Source organism: Hemicordylus capensis, chromosome 1, assembly GCF_027244095.1.
Source record: "Hemicordylus capensis ecotype Gifberg chromosome 1, rHemCap1.1.pri, whole genome shotgun sequence".
Classification (NCBI taxonomy): domain Eukaryota; kingdom Metazoa; phylum Chordata; class Lepidosauria; order Squamata; family Cordylidae; genus Hemicordylus; species Hemicordylus capensis.
In genome coordinates this window covers 89,282,671-89,300,518 of record NC_069657.1, presented here as the reverse complement: position 1 = coordinate 89,300,518, position 17,848 = coordinate 89,282,671, and the positions used below count along the sequence as shown (strand labels likewise).

Genomic DNA, 17,848 nt, shown 5'->3' with positions numbered 1-17,848 from the left:
AGTGCAGGAAGGAAGGTGATTTAAGTCTCCAAAATGCAAAGTGTCTTCAACAGGGTACTGAATGCAAAACTCAAATCACCCCGACAGCTGTTATACTTCTACTAGCCCAAGAGAATAGCAGTGCTGCCTTAAGAGTGAAAAGAGTTTATATTAAAATTTGAACTCAAAATGTTTTATTGTAACACATTCTGTTTACCTCCTTTTTTCTCTGCACCCATAGGGTACCCTCACTTCTCTGTAGCACCACAGATTTCTCTACAACCACATCTCTATTAGTCAATTCCACTTTCTCTGTTGCACTCATTCTTCTTGCTGCACTCCTATGTCTGTTAATCCTCATTTTTTGCTCTGTTTCTGTCTATACCCCCTTTATCTCTTCAAGACATGTTCAGTGCCCTTATTGCCCAACCTTTTATTAATGCTTATACAGGTGAAAGTCAAAAAATTAGAATATCGTGCAAAAGTTCATTAATTTCAGTAATGCAAATTAAAAGGTGAAACTGATATATGAGATAGACGCATTACATGCAAAGCGAGATAAGTCAAGCTTTAATTTGTTATAATTGTGATGATCATGGCGTGCAGCTCATGAGAACCCCAAATCCACAATCCCAGAAAATTAGAATATTGTGAAAAGGTTCAACAGTCTAGGCTCCAGGTGTCCCACTCCAATCAGCTAATCAATCCATAACACCTGCAAAGCGTTCCTGAGCCTTTAAATGGTCTCTCAGTCTGGTTCATTAGGAATCACAATCATGAGAAAGACTGCTGACTTGACAGTTGTGCAGAAAACCATCATTGACACCCTCCATAAGGAGGGAAAGCCTCAAAAGGTAATTGCAAAAGAAGTTGGATGTTCCCAAAGTGCTGTATCAAAGCACATCAATAGAAAGTTATGTGGAAGGGAAAAGTGTGGAAGAAAAAGGTGCACAAGCAGCAGGGATGACCGCAGCCTGGAGAGGATTGTCAGGAAAAGGCCATTCAAAAGTGTTGGGGACTTTCACAAGGAGTGGACTGAGGCTGGAGTTAGTGCATCAAGAGCCACCACACACAGACGGATCCTGGACATGGGCTTCAAATGTCGTATTCCTCTTGTCAAGCCGCTCCTGAACAACAAACAACGTCAGAAGCGTCTTACCTGGGCTCAAGAAAAAAAGAACTGGTCTGTTGCTCAGTGGTCCAAAGTCCTCTATTCTGATGAGAGCAACTTTTGCATCTCATTTGGAAACCAAGGACCCAGAGTCTGGAGGAAGAATGGAGAGGCACACAATGCAAGATGCTTGAAGTCCAGTGTGAAGTTTCCACAGTCTGTGTTGATTTGGGGAGCCATGTCATCTGCTGCTGTTGGTCCACTGTGCTTCATTAAGTCCAGGGTCAACGCAGCCGTCTATCAGGAGATTTTGGAGCACTTCATGCTTCCTTCCGCAGACGAGCTATATGGGGATGCTGACTTCATTTTCCAGCAGGACTTGTCACCTACCCACACTGCCAAAAGTACCAAAACCTGGTTCAATGACCATGGGATTACTGTGCTTGATTGGCCAGCAAACTCGCCTGACCTGAACCCCATAGAGAATCTATAGGGCATTGTCAAGAGAAGGATGAGAGACATGAGACCAAACAATGCAGAAGAGCTGAAGGCCGCTATTGAAGCATCCTGGTCTTCCATAACACCTCAGCAGTGCCACAGGCTGATAGCATCCATGCCACGCCGCATTGAGGCAGTAATTGCTGCAAAAGGGGCCCAAACCAAGTACTGAATACATATGCATGCTTATACTTTTCAGAGGTCCGATATTGTTCTATTTACAATCCTTGTTTTATTGGTTTCATGTAATATTCTAATTTTCTGGGATTGTGGGTTTGGGGGTCTCATGAGCTGTACGCCATGATCATCACAATTATAACAAATTAAGGCTTGACTTCTCTCGCTTTGCATGTAATGCGTCTATCTCATATATCAGTTTCACCTTTTAATTTGCATTACTGAAATTAATGAACTTTTGCACAATATTCTAATTTTTCGAGTTTCACCTGTATTTGTGCAACACTGAGATGCCAGGAGAATGGGGAGTGGTTAGGGATAGAGAGCAAAAGAAAACTGTCTGGAAATTGCCCTTGAAATCAGCTAAAGTCTGCTGGAAGTCAGCTAGCTTTCCATTGATATATGTGCTTTTATTCTGATATATGTGCTTCTGTTCTGCTTGCAATGTTTTTCTTTGACAGATCACATTCCAAGTCAAGCGTGTAAAGAAACCCAAAACAGAAAGACTGGATCCACAAGAGCTTGCTGGAAGAAATGGAGAAGAAGGATTAAATGGAGAAAATGAGAACCTTTACCAAATGGCTCTAGAGATCAGCGGGCCGAAAATACCTTCCCCTGGGCCACCAGGTAATATTTTTTGCAATAACAAGGGTGAAACTTTTTCACAACTTCAGGTTTCACTTTATTAATGCCTCAAATGAATCATGATGGAAGATTATATGGGAGTATTTTGTGTAGTGTAATGGTTACTCTGCCAAGCCACCTAATGGCACAGTGGGGAAATGACTTGGCTACCAAGCCAGAGTTTGCCGGTTCAAATCCCCACTGGTATGTTTCCCAGACTATGGGAAACACCTATATCGGGCAGCAGCAATATAGGAAGATGCTGAAAGGCACCATCTCATACTGCACAGGAGATGGCTATGGTAAACCCCTCCTGTATTCTACCAAAGACAACCACAGGGCTCTGTGGTCACCAGGAGTCGACACCAACTCGACAGCACACTTTACCTTTAATGGTTACTCAGAAGTATGTTGACTGTGATCAGTGGGATTTACTCCCAGGTATTGTGTATAGGGCTACAGCCTTAGCCTGTTTGAGAAGCAATACTCTAAAAGAATTGCTTTCTATTGTACCAGTGAAGTGGTTAGTTTGTGTATAGCAAGATACAACCTGTTTTAATAGCCAAAATAATAACAATATAAATAGAATTAGCATGAAGGAAAGTGTAATTCAGATCCTGAGGATTCTGTAGACTATGTTTACTATAGCAAAGATAATTGAATTAAAGCCAAACAAAATGAAGGGGCGGCAAGTTCTGGGTCCTTTCCAGTAACTGCTGATCATCCACAGGGAATGGTAAGGATTGGGTCTGAGTCCAGGTAAACCAAACTGGCCACATGGACAGTCTGTGGGACATTAAAATTGATAGGGAAATAATGGAAAAATATTCTGATTAGAATGTACCCTTGTGTATTTTGGCTTATTTGCTGAACAAATTTAAAACACAGATTTGAACATTGTTCAGTCAGTTGAATCAATCACTTGTGAGTACCCTGAACCAGTTTAAAAGGATGAATGGGTTGGTCTGTTCTAAAATTAAAGAAACTAGGGTTTTCTTCCCCTATTACATTTCAGCTAGCACATTAATAAAACAATTTAGAAACAACAAACAATTATAAAAGTAATGGTACTAACCAATAACAACATTAAAAAGAGGTAAGTAGCCCTAATAACCGGTAGTATACGTTGAAAGCAAATTACCGGGAAGTGTGCCCGAAAAGGTTTTCCTTGGCACATAAAAACAGAGATGGGGGGGCTTCCTGAATGTCTCCAAGCAAGATGTTCCATCACTTGACTGCCTTTGACTTTGCACCAAGGTCCCAGTCATAGTCAATCCCTCCAGTGGCTGTTGCTGATGTCTATCTTACGTTTCTTTTTAGATTATGAGGCCTTTGGAGATAGGGATCCATCTTGTTCACTGAGGCTATTCACACAACTGCTCGTACGCGGTCTAAGGGAGCCCAGCCTGATTTCAAGTGTCCATGAGAACTGCCGGGAGCTGTGCGGCGCCTGGCAGTTAGCCCAGTTAATCTGCCCCCCCCCCGAGATTAGCGGAGCAAGTGCTCCACTAACCCCATTTTGGCGATCATGAGTCACCACAGCCCGGCTCCGCACTGTGGCGACTCATGAGGAGACTCCCAACCAGGAGGCTCCAACAAGCCCCACGTCCTTGGGGGGAGGGGTCTCCCCAGAAAGTCCCGCGCAAGTGCTAGGACTTCCGGGAGCCAGGTGGCCCCCGATCCCCGCCGCCCCTAGTCATGTGGGCAGCTGATTTGGCCGCCTAGGGCAAGCTTCCTGCTTGTCTGAAGGGAGTCCAGTTTGGCTCTATGCACGGGTCGTGTGTAGAGCCTCATTTATTATTTCTTTATCTGTGTAAACCACTTTGGGAACCTTTGTCAAAATGTAACGTATAAATAGTTGTAGTAGTTGAACTGGGGCCCTCTTCTAAACTCTCTGGAACTGGTGGCATTTACGATGGCTCTGTACCTTTCTTTATCTGTTTGTTCTTTTCCAGGAAAAAGGCGAGACTATCGCAGCCTGGGCTGGCCAAGTCCTGATGAGTGCATAAAACTCCGCAGAGTCGAGCTTACTACGGTAGCCAGCACGTGGCTAGCTGTTTCCGCTAAAAATATTGAGTGAGTATTTTTGTTGTGAAAAAACTGGGTCAGGTGCCCACATGCTAGGTCAGCTGTGTATGGCCTAAAGTATTTATCCTAGTAGATTGGTACAGTGAACTGTGGCTGCAGTGCAGGCATACTGCAGCCTTTTTGAACCTAATCATGTTATCCATAGAATCCCAGGCTTATCCACCTACACATCCTCTGATACCAGATAATGTCGTCCTTTGCTAACACAGCTCTTCAGCAGTTTATTTGCCCTTACTGACGTTTTTCTTAACTGACTCCTAATGATCTGGAGTCAGGGGTGAGCAATAAGGTGGCCCAACTTTCAGACGATATCAAAGTACTCGAGACTGTGGAATTCAAAACAGACTTCAAAGACTTCCAGAAGGATATTTTCTAACAGGGCAAGTAAATGTCAAATGTGATTCAAGGTAAATGCAAAGTGAGGCGCTTTGAGGTTAAAGAGCCTACCTTAACTTGTACACTGATGGGGACTGGACTGATTGTGACTACCTAGGAAAAAGATCTTAGAGTCATTGTGAATAAATACCTCAATGAAACTATCCATTCACTTTGCAGCATCAGTGTCAAAGGGAAGATCAGTGTTGGGAAAGAGATAAAATACCAGTAACGTAATGCTTGGATATCAGTTGCCTTATTTTTGTATATATCTCCATCCTTCAAATACTTTGTACAGTCACTTTGTCATCCTGTCTCAAAAAGGATCTTGCAGAGCAGGGCAAGGGCACTCGCAAATCTCATGGGAATGGAGCTTCTTCCCGATGAGAAGAGCCTAAAGTGCCCTGGCTTTTTAAGGGAATGATGAGGAGGGGAACGTGGTACAAAATTACATTATTTTTTTTACAAAATACCTTGACAAAAGTATGCCTGGGTGTGGAGGATCGTTAGAATTTTTTTCTCCCACTGTTGTGGCATTAAAACTGAGAGTCACTCACTCAAATTGATTCAGTTGATTCCCGTAGTAGAGAGACAAAAGCAAGTGCTTAATCACACATTGCATTAATAACTTATATGGGATTCACTGCCAAAATCATCTTATGGGATACACTGCCACAAGCTCTGCTGATAAAAACAAAATCCTGGGTAGATGGATAGGGGGCAGTTACGAATATACAGTATGAAGCTGTCACTGACTGATCCATCTTGCCCAGCACTAGCAGCAACTCTCCAGGGACTCGGGCAGAAGGAGCTTTCTCAGCTCTGCCCCCTGAGAACCTTCTCTGCCATTGCGTCTTGACTGTTTCTGTACATACCCACTAACTTTGGAACATTCATATGGGAACATATAGGCTAAAGGCTGTGTGAGTTGCTGCTCTTTGGGAGAGAACACATTTGAATCATACATTCCCATGTGGCCTAAGCCTTTGCTTGATATTGCTGCAGCTAAAATCAAGAATCGGCATCTATAGCTTAGTAGTTATTCAGTATAGTACCACACTGAGTGAGCAACAAATGTCATTCTCCATCAGAATCTAGTGACTATGGAAGTTTCTGTCTACCCCATTTTCAGCCTGTTAACCTCATTAAATTTCAATGGACACGTCAGCGTTTACACCCTCCTACTGTGGGAAGGTGAAACCTGATGCTTTAATGATGTGTTATCTTGGATTTGGAAACTGACTCTTAGTAATGCATGTGTGGTAAAGCTGCATAGTGTTTTACCCTCCCCACAAGATCCTCCATTCTACAAGTGCTGCACAAGTAATTTGGGATTGCTGAGCACTTTTCTAGACTTAATAGAGGCAAGGGATAGAAATAAAAGGCGTTATGGGGGAACACATCCACCTTCAGAGTCCCATGCAAGGCTGGTGCAGGAGCACCCAGACTAGCAAGTCCTGGGGATTTGCTTACTAAGATGCACAGTGGTAAAAAGTTACAAGTCTTCAAAGGCACACCTACATATAACCCATAGAAGCACTGAAATGCTGCAATGGGTTATATGTAGGTTTGCCTTTGAAGACTACTTGGAAACTACAAGCTGGCTCAGAATATGAGCCAAGCCCACCACTGAATGGAAGCTGGCCCTCACCCTGCCCCACTTCCCCCTGGCTGCAGGCCTCACTTCCTAGGATGCAACATCGCTGTTTGCTGTCTGCGCATCAAGGCAGTGTGGAGCATGCTTCCAGTAGCATCACTGCCAGATCTCTCCTCATGTTGTCACTGCACTGCTGTGCCAGCACCAACACTCTCTTTCTCCTCTGCTAGGGAGATAAGATTGGGGGGTGGGGGGGGAGAGATCTGGTGTTGGCACAGCAGCAACACAAGGAAAGGCCACCGGTGAAGCTGCCATTGCTGGATATCCATTCCACACTGCCTCGGTGTTTAATTAATGGTGATGTGTGCCCAAAAGTGAGGCCAGCAGCAAGTGAGAAGAAGGGTGTCATCTGGGCTTGTGAAGCAGGGGAAGGCCAGTGAAGAAGGGGGTGGGGACAGCATAGTGCCAAAGGGAGGAAAGCCCAGAGGTGATTGGATGCTGGGTGATTATGCCCACGATGGGACCATTTGTGCTTGTATCTGCAAGGAGTCCAAAAACACTTACCATTCCCATTCCCAACAAAGTCTTTTCCCCCCATCCTTCACTAAGAATTGCCTACCTGCCTCAGCTCTCCAACAGGTGCCCCTAGTCATACCTACTGACCAGATGTGGCAACTGTCAGCCCGCTCTCCTGAGGATGCCTTATCTTGGGACATGAGGTCCCACCACCATTTCTCATCCTTCCAGTCCCAAGGTTTACTGCACTACACACCTGGAATTGCTCACCATAAAGACAGGGAAGATGAACCCAAGTAGGAATTATAGGTCCACTGGATAACGTCTAAGTATTTTATCAAAGTCGCAACGCTCCAGGGCTGGGCTTGCAACACAACTGCCATGAAGATAGTATAACCAGAAAGCCAGTTGTCCCAATTTTTCTCTGCTTTGGACCACTTGACTTGCTCCATTTCCCTCAGAAGAGCAATAAAAATACCATCCTTTACCAACAGTTTGGTCTTGGGGTCTCTAAATAGTAGAAAAAAACAGTTCAATGTATTCCCCTCCAGATCATTAGAGGGCCAGTGTGGTGATTAGAGGGCCAGCATGGTGTAGTGGTTAGAGTGCTGGACTAGGACCGGGAGACTCGAGTTCAAATCTCCATTCAGCCATGAAACTAGCTGGGTGACTCTGGGCCAGTCACTTCTCTCTCAGCCTAACCTAATTAACAGGGTTGTTGTGAAAGAGAAACTCAAGTATGTAGTACACTGCTCTGGGCTCCTTGGAGGAAGAGTGGTATATAAATGTAAAAATCATCATCAGTGTGTGTGTGTGTGTGTGTGTGGCCTGCTGGAGGTGACAACACAGGGGAGCTGTCATCTCCATATACAGGTTACACTGAGAGGACCAGTTGCAACACCAGAAGGCAAAATTCACATTGACTTCTCCAGGATTTCGGTTCAGCGCCAAAACTCCTGTCTGCGTGTCAAGACCCCAAACCCCTCCCACAGATATGGTGGTCTCTGTTGTATTACCAGGGACTGGATGCTAGCTATTTGTGTCATGCCCAGATGGCCCTCTGGCTCCTTGACCCTGAGGCACTGAACTAGGCATTCTGAAATTGGTGAGGTTGCTCTCAGCTTGACAGTGTGTGCCTACCAGTTGCACATGATCACCATCTCCACCTGGCTGAGGCACAAAAGCCGTGGCTGCTGCCGTGACACATCTAGCTGATTCCACAGTACTTGAGGGCCTGCTCAACCCTTTCCTGTAGGAAGACCTGTACAAATGGGGTCCAATATCTAGGAGTCCTGCTGGGTGTCACAGCTCCTGGTGTCCCCAGCACAGATGTCGGGACTTGAAAGGAGAGCTGGCCCTGGCAGAACAACGCCCTGTCCTATGACTCCCCCATGAGTAGGCCCCAATGGGACCAGAGATGTTGGAACAGAAAAGAGAATTCTGTGCTCCCTTGCAACTCTCGCCATAGAATTTTCATCCCAAGTAGGAGTCCTGGGTATCTGTGTTTGCCCAACACCCATCTGAGATGAAGGTGAAACAGGAAGGTGAGAAGCCACTATAGTCCCTGATGATGATTTACTCAACCCACTGCACCTGCTCCCCCAATGCGGTGAGCCCATCACAGGATGCACCTGCTGCAGACCTGCTTGTCCCCAGAAGGCTCAAACCTGATTGCTGCTCCAGCCACTCAAGCCTTGCAGAGACATCCTGAAGCAGGACTCACAATTGAGAGTTGGGTCCACTGTTGTCTGGTGAGGAAGTAGACTCACACTTCTTAGGTGCCACCCCCCATAAAGATTATTTGCACTCTAATAATGCACTGATGGCTCCAAACCCGTTTGGAGAAGGGAATGGTCCCAATCGTGTGGCTTGGACCCCTCCTTCCCATTTCTCGCAAACTTCCGTGATAGTGAGGACATATCAACAATACTGCCTCCCCAATGACCTAGCGCAAATTACCCTCTTGTCGCATTCACGGCGGAAAGGAGCAAATATCTGAGTAGGGAAGAACATGTATAAAAATTATATCAAGCAACCAAAATGCATTTAAAGTATAAAATAATGAGTAAATCAACTCTTTCTGACTAGTGATTTTAAATCAATTTGATTTAAATCAAATCCACCATAATTTTAATGTAATTGATGGTTTTATTTTGTTTTGAATTCTGTTTCTAATCCAAAAATTTATTAAACAATTTATTAAAATTTTTAAACAAGGCGGGGTAGTTGTTTTTAAACATAAATTAGTTGAAGCCAATTAAAGATGCAAACATATAAAGGTATTCAAAGTAGATAAGTTCTTGCTGCATTTGACCTTCTGTCCTTCAGTCTCATATTGTCTGAAGAGTTCCTTTATGATTAAACTTGGTCTTCCCTTCCTTTCTAGTATTACAGAACACATTGATTTTGCCACTCTGTTGCAAGAGCCAGCCATGGAACCTCTCTGCAATGCCAATCTACCTACCAGCATGCATACCTTAGATCACCTCCAAGGTGTTGCCAATCGGGCTAGTCTTCATTACATGGGAGAGAGTCAGCTGAAAGAGGTAGGCTTCTTTTGTCAAGTGGCCTCAAAACCCACTGGTGGGTAGTTATAGGTCCTTTCCCCTAGGAACTGTTGCCTATGGCTAGCAGTGAATAACCACCACAGCTGATAGTCAAACAGCATGCATGAAATAGATGTTGACAGATTGCACCTACTGGCTGAGACCATATGACTGCCCAAACACAGGCCTTTTCCTGCACTCCTGGCTTGTACTTTGACATTAAACCAGAAGCACAGGAAAAATGAAAAGTGTGTACATGCTAACATCACTGCCAGAGCAATCCCTGATGGCTGACATGATGCACAGCATACTATCACCATAACACCCCATTCTGGGGCTGCTGCAGACTCATAAGCAGCCCTCATGCTGTTCAGAATGAGCAGTTGCCCAGGCAGTTCTACTCCAGTTCTTTCCATTCACTGCAATATGGAAAACTGGTAGCGCTACTTGCACAACTGCTCATTCTGAACAGTGTCAGAGCTGCTTATGAGTCTGCAGCAGCCCTGGGGCAGAGTGTTACAGCAGTGATATGTTGTGCATCATGCTGGCCATTGTGTTCCGTGGAGCTCAGCTTATGCTCAGGAAAGTATGGATAGGACTGATATTGAAACAATATGACACTAAATGTTCATGGGAGACAGAGTACCCATAGAGACGGGTGACAGAACAGTCTAATGACTTGTGTAAAGATGTAAAGTTTCCACACACAAAAATTGAAACCCTAGAAAAAACTATTTCCGGGTTGTTGTTGTTTTCAGGAAAAAAGTGAAGATTTGGGAATTTAAATATATACAATACTTATTTGGTATTGTATTTAAACTTATTTTACTGTTTTAAAGACACAAAACAAACTATGTACAGCTTATTCCAGACAAGATTTAAGACCTCTTTTAATGTGTAGATAAAACATAAATAAATAAATAAATAAATAAATAAATAAATAAATAAAGAAGATCTTACAAACTCGAGGAAATTTATTTCAGTGTTAAAACATCATTGTCTATCTCAAACAGCTGGAGACTCTTAAAATTAAATACAGCAACTGAATCTAAATAACCAATCCAAGAACAGGAGAAAGGAGGGAGGAAGAGATGACTCTACAGAACAAATTTTAACCCTTTTACAGACCATTAAATTTCATTGCCTCTTTCCTTTCTTCCCTAACATTAAATCTTGTCTCGAGTAGGGGAGTATGCATATATCATTGCCACTATATCGTCTTGTGTACAGCTTAGTTAGCAGAAAAGATCTTACTTTAAAAAATGAAATGAAATTGAAGCATTTATACTTTTAAATTTCATCAGTATACCAAACAGTAATTACAATTAAAGATCAACCTGCGAGCTTCTACAACCTGATGTACCTGAACAGACTCCTCCTGAGGCTGTGCTACCCACCAAGCCCTCTTGCATCCATACAACTGTACTGGATGATATTTTGTGGGGTGGGGGAGATATAGATTTCTTTTTAGGTTTTATGATCAGGAAATGCCAGACCTGCCTTCCGAATACATTATACCAATATCTGCATTTATGTCATTTTTCTAATTGATTTCATTTGCTAAATCTGAACTTATGCAAAATTGTTAATTATTTGTAGGGAATTTAGTGGCAAAGGAATAACAATGCACTGGGCAGGGAAATGCATGTGTACAGCTAGGAAACTTGATCTTTGTCAAAGGCCTGATTTCTAAAACTCTACTCTAGAACCTTCTGGCTTCTTAACAGGCTCTTTCCATGATTTTTATATGTTTTTCTGCACAGTCATGAAGCCCGTAAACTTGCTGTCCATAACAATTGAAATATGATATTTTTAGACACCTGAACACCTACCTCATCAGATTCTGGTGATCTAGATGGATCATAAACCACAATTTTGTTCAGTATAGCACAGCTGACAATATCTTTCTATACTTAGCTATCATGCATTTCTGGGATGCAAAAAAGTGAATGACAGATATATGAGCAGTGTGCTTAACAGTCAGAAGGGAAGAGATCTTGTTTTCAAAAGGCAGGATACAGATTCAAGGAAAATATTGACCGCCCTGAGCCATTTTGGAAGGGCGGTATATAAATCTAATAAATAAATAATAAATAAATAAATATTGAGCTGATGTAGTTTAACTGTCTCTGCGGTGTTTCCTTTTCTTGTTCCTCAGGTATTGCAGAATCTTGGGAAAGACCATTATCCACCACAGTCATTGGAACAAGTTGGTACGCGGATAGCCAAAGATTTAGAAAAGGTAGGTGCATACAACTGATCGAACACAAGATGAGAATCGTGAAGAACCACTGCTCTAGCATGTCTCCCCTTTCCGTCTTCTGCACCTTTTACAGTTCTACAATGTCCCTTTTGAGATACGGTGACCAGCATTGTACACAGTATTCTAAATGTGGCCGCATCATAGAATTGTGTAAGGACATTATAATATTAGCAGTTTTATTGTTAATCTCCTTCCTAATTATCCCAAGCATGGAATTTGCCTTTTTCACAGCTGCCACACACTGAGTTGATACTTTTAATGAGCTGTCCCCAAGATCCCTGTCATTGTCAGTCAGTCACTGACAGCTCAGACCCCATCAGGGTATATGTGAAGTTGGGGTTTTCTGCCTCAGTATCTATCACCTTAAACTTACTTAGAGCCAGACATTAAATGCATTGGCTAACATCCTGAGTAATCGAGTGCTTGCATAACAAGCTAAGTTGTGCTAGCGCAAAAGGATAACTTTGTTGCGCTAAAAAACAAGGATTTGCAGAATTGTGCTCTTGTGCAAAACTCCCTTTTTAAACTAAATGAGGCATGCTGTGGGCTGTAACACTAGTCTGAAGTGCAAGTTCCAGACTCAGCACATCTACCTAGCTCAACAGGTTTGTCCTAGTGCAATGTTGTTCCGCAAGCCTTCCATTGCTCTGGATGTCAGTCATCATCTCTAGTGATCCCCCCCACCCCCATTTAAAATAGAAGCTGGGATGGAGGCAGGTTCCAGATAGACTGCAGTTCAGGTGGCTGGAGTTCATGCACCCCTGTCATTGTCATGTGCACCCCTGCTAACTGAGCAAAGAGACACCTTTTAAAGTGGTGATTCTCTTATATTTAGCAGGTGGAGAGCAACTGGACCTATCCAACCTCAGCACAGCATCCCTCCAGTGGCTGTTGCTGGTGTCTGCCTTATGTTTCTTTGTAGAATGTGAGACCTTTGGGGACAGGGAGCCATTTTATTTATGTGTTATTTCTTTTTCTATGTGAACCGCTTTGAGAATTTTGGTTGAAGTGCATTGTGTGTGTGTGTGTGTGTGTGTGTATTAGTAGAAGTAGTAGTAGTAGTACGGTAGTTGTATTTTCCTGGTAATCCTGCCATTTTCCCAGCCATTTGTCCCCAACCATGGCATTTGCTGCAGTGGTACACTCGGGGGCAAAGAGCTACTTGGAGGAAGGTGCAATTTTGGCAGGAAAATGAGGGGTGCAAAGGGCTAAAGCCCTCCTCCACCTGTGCGCCATGATTCCAATCTAAATCTCTCACATGCCTTGAACAGCTGCTATTTTAAAGCGGGGGAAACACACAAGCATAGGAGAGTATGATATGCTTAATGTCTTGTCTGGCTTGGCTCTTATTTTGCTATAATCAGATTTCAGAGGCAAAACAAAGTAGGATGGTTCCTGGATGGTTCCTGTTCCTATATCTCAGCATTGGACCAGTTCCATATCATGCGAATTGCTTCAATGTGTTTAATTCAGACATCATTCCAAAGGCTGTCTGGAATGATGTCTGATCATCATTCCAATCTGTCATCATGCAGAATCACAGGGGTAAAACTGAACTTTGATCTCTCTTTTTCTCCCCTTAAAATATTCCCGTCCCACCTCGCTTGCACATGTAATGTATTGCTCACAATACATTTTAAAAACAAAGCCCATCAAAAACCAATAAAACAGAAGAAGAAAAATACGAATCAGATTAAAAGCCAAAAGTGGAAACATTATTCTAAACACCTTTATTCTAAGCATTATCCAAAAGCCTGCCTGCCTGAATAGGTGGGTCTTACAGCGCTCTTGTATGCCAACATTTACTTGCTCTTGGAGGCTCTCCTACAAGCCCAGCTAGTAACTGAAAAATGGCTGCTTCGGGAAAAGGAGCTATTACAGGAAAGGAGCTATTTTCATCTACCAACCCTTCCCTCTGAAGTCAACTATGACTCCGAAAAATATATCCCTGAGGGCTGCTCAGCCTTCAAAGACATATTTTCGTGAATCACAGTTGGCTTCAGAGGGAAGTGGAAAACAAACTCGTCCTTTCCCGGTAGCACAAGTGCTGCACCAACACTTCGTTAGTCTGAATGTCATCCAGTATGTTTTTTACTCATTCAAATAGAAGTTTGGGTTTCTGAATTTGAATAATCATATGATGGGGGAGGAAAATAATAAGGGCTTGGAATAAAAATAAGTGTGATATATACTAACATTTCCTCCCTTTTTGTCTGATGTGCCCCACCAGAATCAAACCTCTTGGGTCCTCTCCAGCATGGCAGCCCTCTACTGGAGGGTCAAGGGTCAAGGGAAGAAAGCAATTGACTGCCTTCGGCAAGCCTTGCATCATACACCCTACCACATGAAGGTGTGTGTAATATTGCCTCTCTTGGACATTATGTATGTGTTTGATGATTTCCAGCTTTCAGTTTTAAGCAGATTGAATGTTTTTACTGGTTTCCACCCTTACCTCTAATATGAATGAGTTCCAGGAGAGGGGAGCCCCTCCCTGCTGCTCGGCTGCTGAGGCAGATCCCAACAAGCTCCACGGCCAGACTGTGGGCAAAACATCACCACGACTGTGGAGTGGCCGCAATTGACCATGATTTTGAAGGGGGCTTGTGGTGTGCACTCAGCTAGCTCCTGCTTCTTCAGGCCAATGACAGCTTGACCTCCTGCTCACTGTACTCCCAACTATGTTGTCTTAATAAAATTGCAGCAGAAAAGTGGATTGCAGGGCAAATACTTGCAGCAGAGGGAAACATCCTCATGAGGGGGTGGGGTGGTCATGGGTGGGGGCACCATTGTATTTAAAGCTCTGTGCATTCTGCTGCATGGCATGCGAGCAGCGTAAGGGTTGGGTCCCCGAGTTATGGCAGCTTGCCATCCCCCCTCCATGGCTGCCAAATAACACTTTCCTCTCCCTCCACATCCTCCACTTTGAGTACATGGGGACCCACGGGCCCATACACAGCCACATTGAGCAAATGCAAGTCCCCGCCATACACTCCCAGCGCAGCCCGTGCCATGCAGGCCAAGTCTTGGTGTTGGATGGAGGATCCCATCTCCCTCCCTGCCCCATCCAACCCCCAAAGCAGCCCATCACCCTCCCCTGCCTCCACCAATGGGGATCACATTGCGTTCCCTGCCCCTTCCAAACCACTCCTCACCCTCCCCACCACTTGCAAGTGGAATCCCATGTCCTTACCTTCCCCATCAAACCCCCCAAACCACTTGTCACCCTCCCCACCATTGGCTAGGTGTGAGCGGGGAACTCTGCACTAGCATTTTGTAATAACCACAATGCTTCTGTTTTAAATGTGGAAACTTTATTATGCATAGATACACTGGCAGCACTTTCATTACCAAGGCAAGGGCAGGTGTTTGCAATTTCCAATCCCTGCAGTCTCCAATCCCTCCAATTGCTGCAGCAGGTGCGGGCAATGGCCCTATCAGAGGTTTAAAGGGTGGCACACCATTCCAACACCACGCATCTTCCCACCTTAAACCACCTCTCCCCAGCCTCATCAGACTGCTCCAAGGGCACCCACTACCTCCCTCACAGTGTGCTCGTAAGCACACACAGGTCTGTGACCTCGAAGAGCTGCCTTTCCCCCTCTCTCATGTCCAGCTCATGCAGCACATCATAGGTGGCCTGGGAGCTCTCTGCATGCTGCACGACCAGGCCCTTTGGCAACTGCTCAATATGCTTCCTGTTGCACAGCTGAGCCATACGCTCATCATTGGTCATGGGCCTGTGTGGGGTCATAGGCGTGGGTGCTGGCTCCTCCGCGGGCCCTGGCAAGGTGGGTGCAGCTGGCAATGCTGTTTGTTCTGGTAATGGTAGTGGCTGGCTTGGTTCCTCTCTCTCTAGTGTGGCTGCGGAGAGGGGGCATGGAAAGGGAGAGCATTATAAAGATTTGTGTGCAATGAATCCTACCATTTTAGATAGGAAACTGCTTTGGTGGAGGGCAGACACTCACCCTTTCGCCCTGCTATGGTCCCTCACCTCACCCCTCATTACCCCCCCTGAAAATGGGAAAAGCACACCCTCCACAGCACCATGCTCGGGCACCACACACCCCACCCCAGAACGCAAAGCACCGCTTGAAGCCTGATGACATCCACAGGCAACACACAAAAGCACCCCCTCCCAAACACCACTTCCAACCCACTTCCTCCACATTCATCACACAACCCCACCCACCACCACCATCCCTGAGGACTGCACTATCCATTGCAGTATATCTTTTTTCTCATCTGAGCGATCCAGAATGGTGCGACCTTGATCCACAAGGTTGTGCTCACTGGGACCCAGCCTTCAACTGCCATCCCATGGTCCTGCTTTGCCCTGGCTGTTGTGGCGACCCCCGTTCCAGATATGACACCAGGTGGTATGTGGTGAAACATCTCCTCTAAGAGGTCTTCTAAATAGTCCCAGTGGCTTTGAAACCCAAGTCCTGCCCCCTCAAGGATCCCACATTTGAAGAAGGAAGCCTGGCTGTCCTCCTCAGAGAGGTTGATTGGTATCAGTAGTTGCAGGTCCCCTGTCAGTCTCATTGTCATTCTCTCCCGAATCAATGGTATACGTGGCAGTTTGGAAGTGATGTCCAGTGGGGTCCACAAAGCAGACATTAACAGGTTCACCATGGCTCCTGGCATCCCTGCAGCTTTCTCATGTTGCCACTGGACCATCAGGTCACACAGATGTGAATGGAGCCCCTACAGAAGGGGTGCCATGCTGTCGCCCCATTGACCAGACGCAGCCAGGTACTTCTCTGGCAAGAGTTGAAAAAGTAGATGGGAGCACATGGATGTGCCCCTGTCTTGCCGCGGCGGCGGTGGTGGTGGTGGTGGTGGTGGCTATGGTGGCCGGTTGTGCTTGGCTGCTGGCTGTAATGGCAGTGGGCCAGCTTACCCCATGTAGCTATAAAGGTGGACATCTGGCTAGCCTCCTGCCTGGCATCGGGTGCCCTGTCCCCACTTTGGCCTACAGGATGACGTCCCTCCTTTCCAGCAGCACCAAGTTTCAAAGTATAAGTAAACCTCTTCTTTCTGCAATTTTTTTTTTAAAAGGAAAAGGGCACTGCCATTTTAGGATGTCTTTACACCTTGTTTGGTTGATTAGACGGATCATATGGCTGCAGAGTTTCTTCTGATGGCACACTGTTGGTTAAACAGGCAACAGACTTCATGAGGCTTCCATTGGAATGAAGTGCACTGGGACATTACCAGGTTGATTATTCTGGATGGTATCTTTGTATTTTGGCATCTGAATGGAATGTTTGGTTTGATGGGTTTTTTGAAATATTAAAACTTGTTTAATGAGCTGCTGAAATATTATTAAAATGTCAGCATTGTGTTTTGAAATGAATTGTTTTTAAAATGTTGATATTGGTTTTTTAAAAGCTCATTTATGTTTTCTGTGTTTTACATATTGCTGTTGTTTCTGTTGTATATTGTGAGCCACTTTGAACACAAAATCTTTGGTGGAAAAGAAGCCTACAAATTAAAACCTAATCCTATTGAACAGCTGGCTTTTTTATTTTGCCAGTATACATTAAAATCTGCAGTGAAACCTGAGCCTATAAACAATCAGTTCAGTCAACAATCACCACTGCAGATGATTTCATTAAGGCTAAAACCACATAATCTTCCCACTGGATTTATTCTGCTTTTCTTCTCTTTCAGGATGTGCCACTCATAAGCCTAGCAAACATCTTTCACAATGCAAAGCTTTGGAATGATGCCATCATTGTGGCTACAATGGCAGTAGAAATTGCCCCACACTTTGTCGTCAATCATTTCACACTGGCTAATGTCTATGTAGCAATGGTGAGTGAGTGACTCTTCATTTCATTGCATAACATGCTGAGCCTTCAGTGTTCCAGATTGGCAATGTTTAGGAGCAAGATGGAAGAACCATGTAGTAGAGGTGTGCACAAACTGACGTTTAAGCACTGGTTCGGTGCCAAACCGGTCCGGCACCATGTGGAGGGGAGCAGGAGCTTTAAGAAAGGAGAGAGCAGATTCTTACATGCTCTCCACCACCCCATGCAGCTTCCTGCTGGGGCCGTGCTTGTCCCAAGTAC

The 17,848-nt window shown here is 44.6% G+C and overlaps 1 protein-coding gene across 1 annotated transcript in view; it reads left to right on the top strand.

The window, feature by feature from the left end:
* The window catches only part of TTC17 (tetratricopeptide repeat domain 17), a 120,033-nt gene that overhangs the window by 98,104 nt on the left and 4,081 nt on the right, over positions 1-17,848 (top strand). Inside the window, exons 19-24 of the mRNA XM_053259906.1 lie at positions 2,227-2,392; positions 4,345-4,465; positions 9,352-9,511; positions 11,670-11,753; positions 14,005-14,124; positions 17,448-17,591. Of these exons, the coding sequence (XP_053115881.1) occupies positions 2,227-2,392; positions 4,345-4,465; positions 9,352-9,511; positions 11,670-11,753; positions 14,005-14,124; positions 17,448-17,591 (795 nt within the window). The remainder of the gene's footprint in view (positions 1-2,226; positions 2,393-4,344; positions 4,466-9,351; positions 9,512-11,669; positions 11,754-14,004; positions 14,125-17,447; positions 17,592-17,848) is intronic.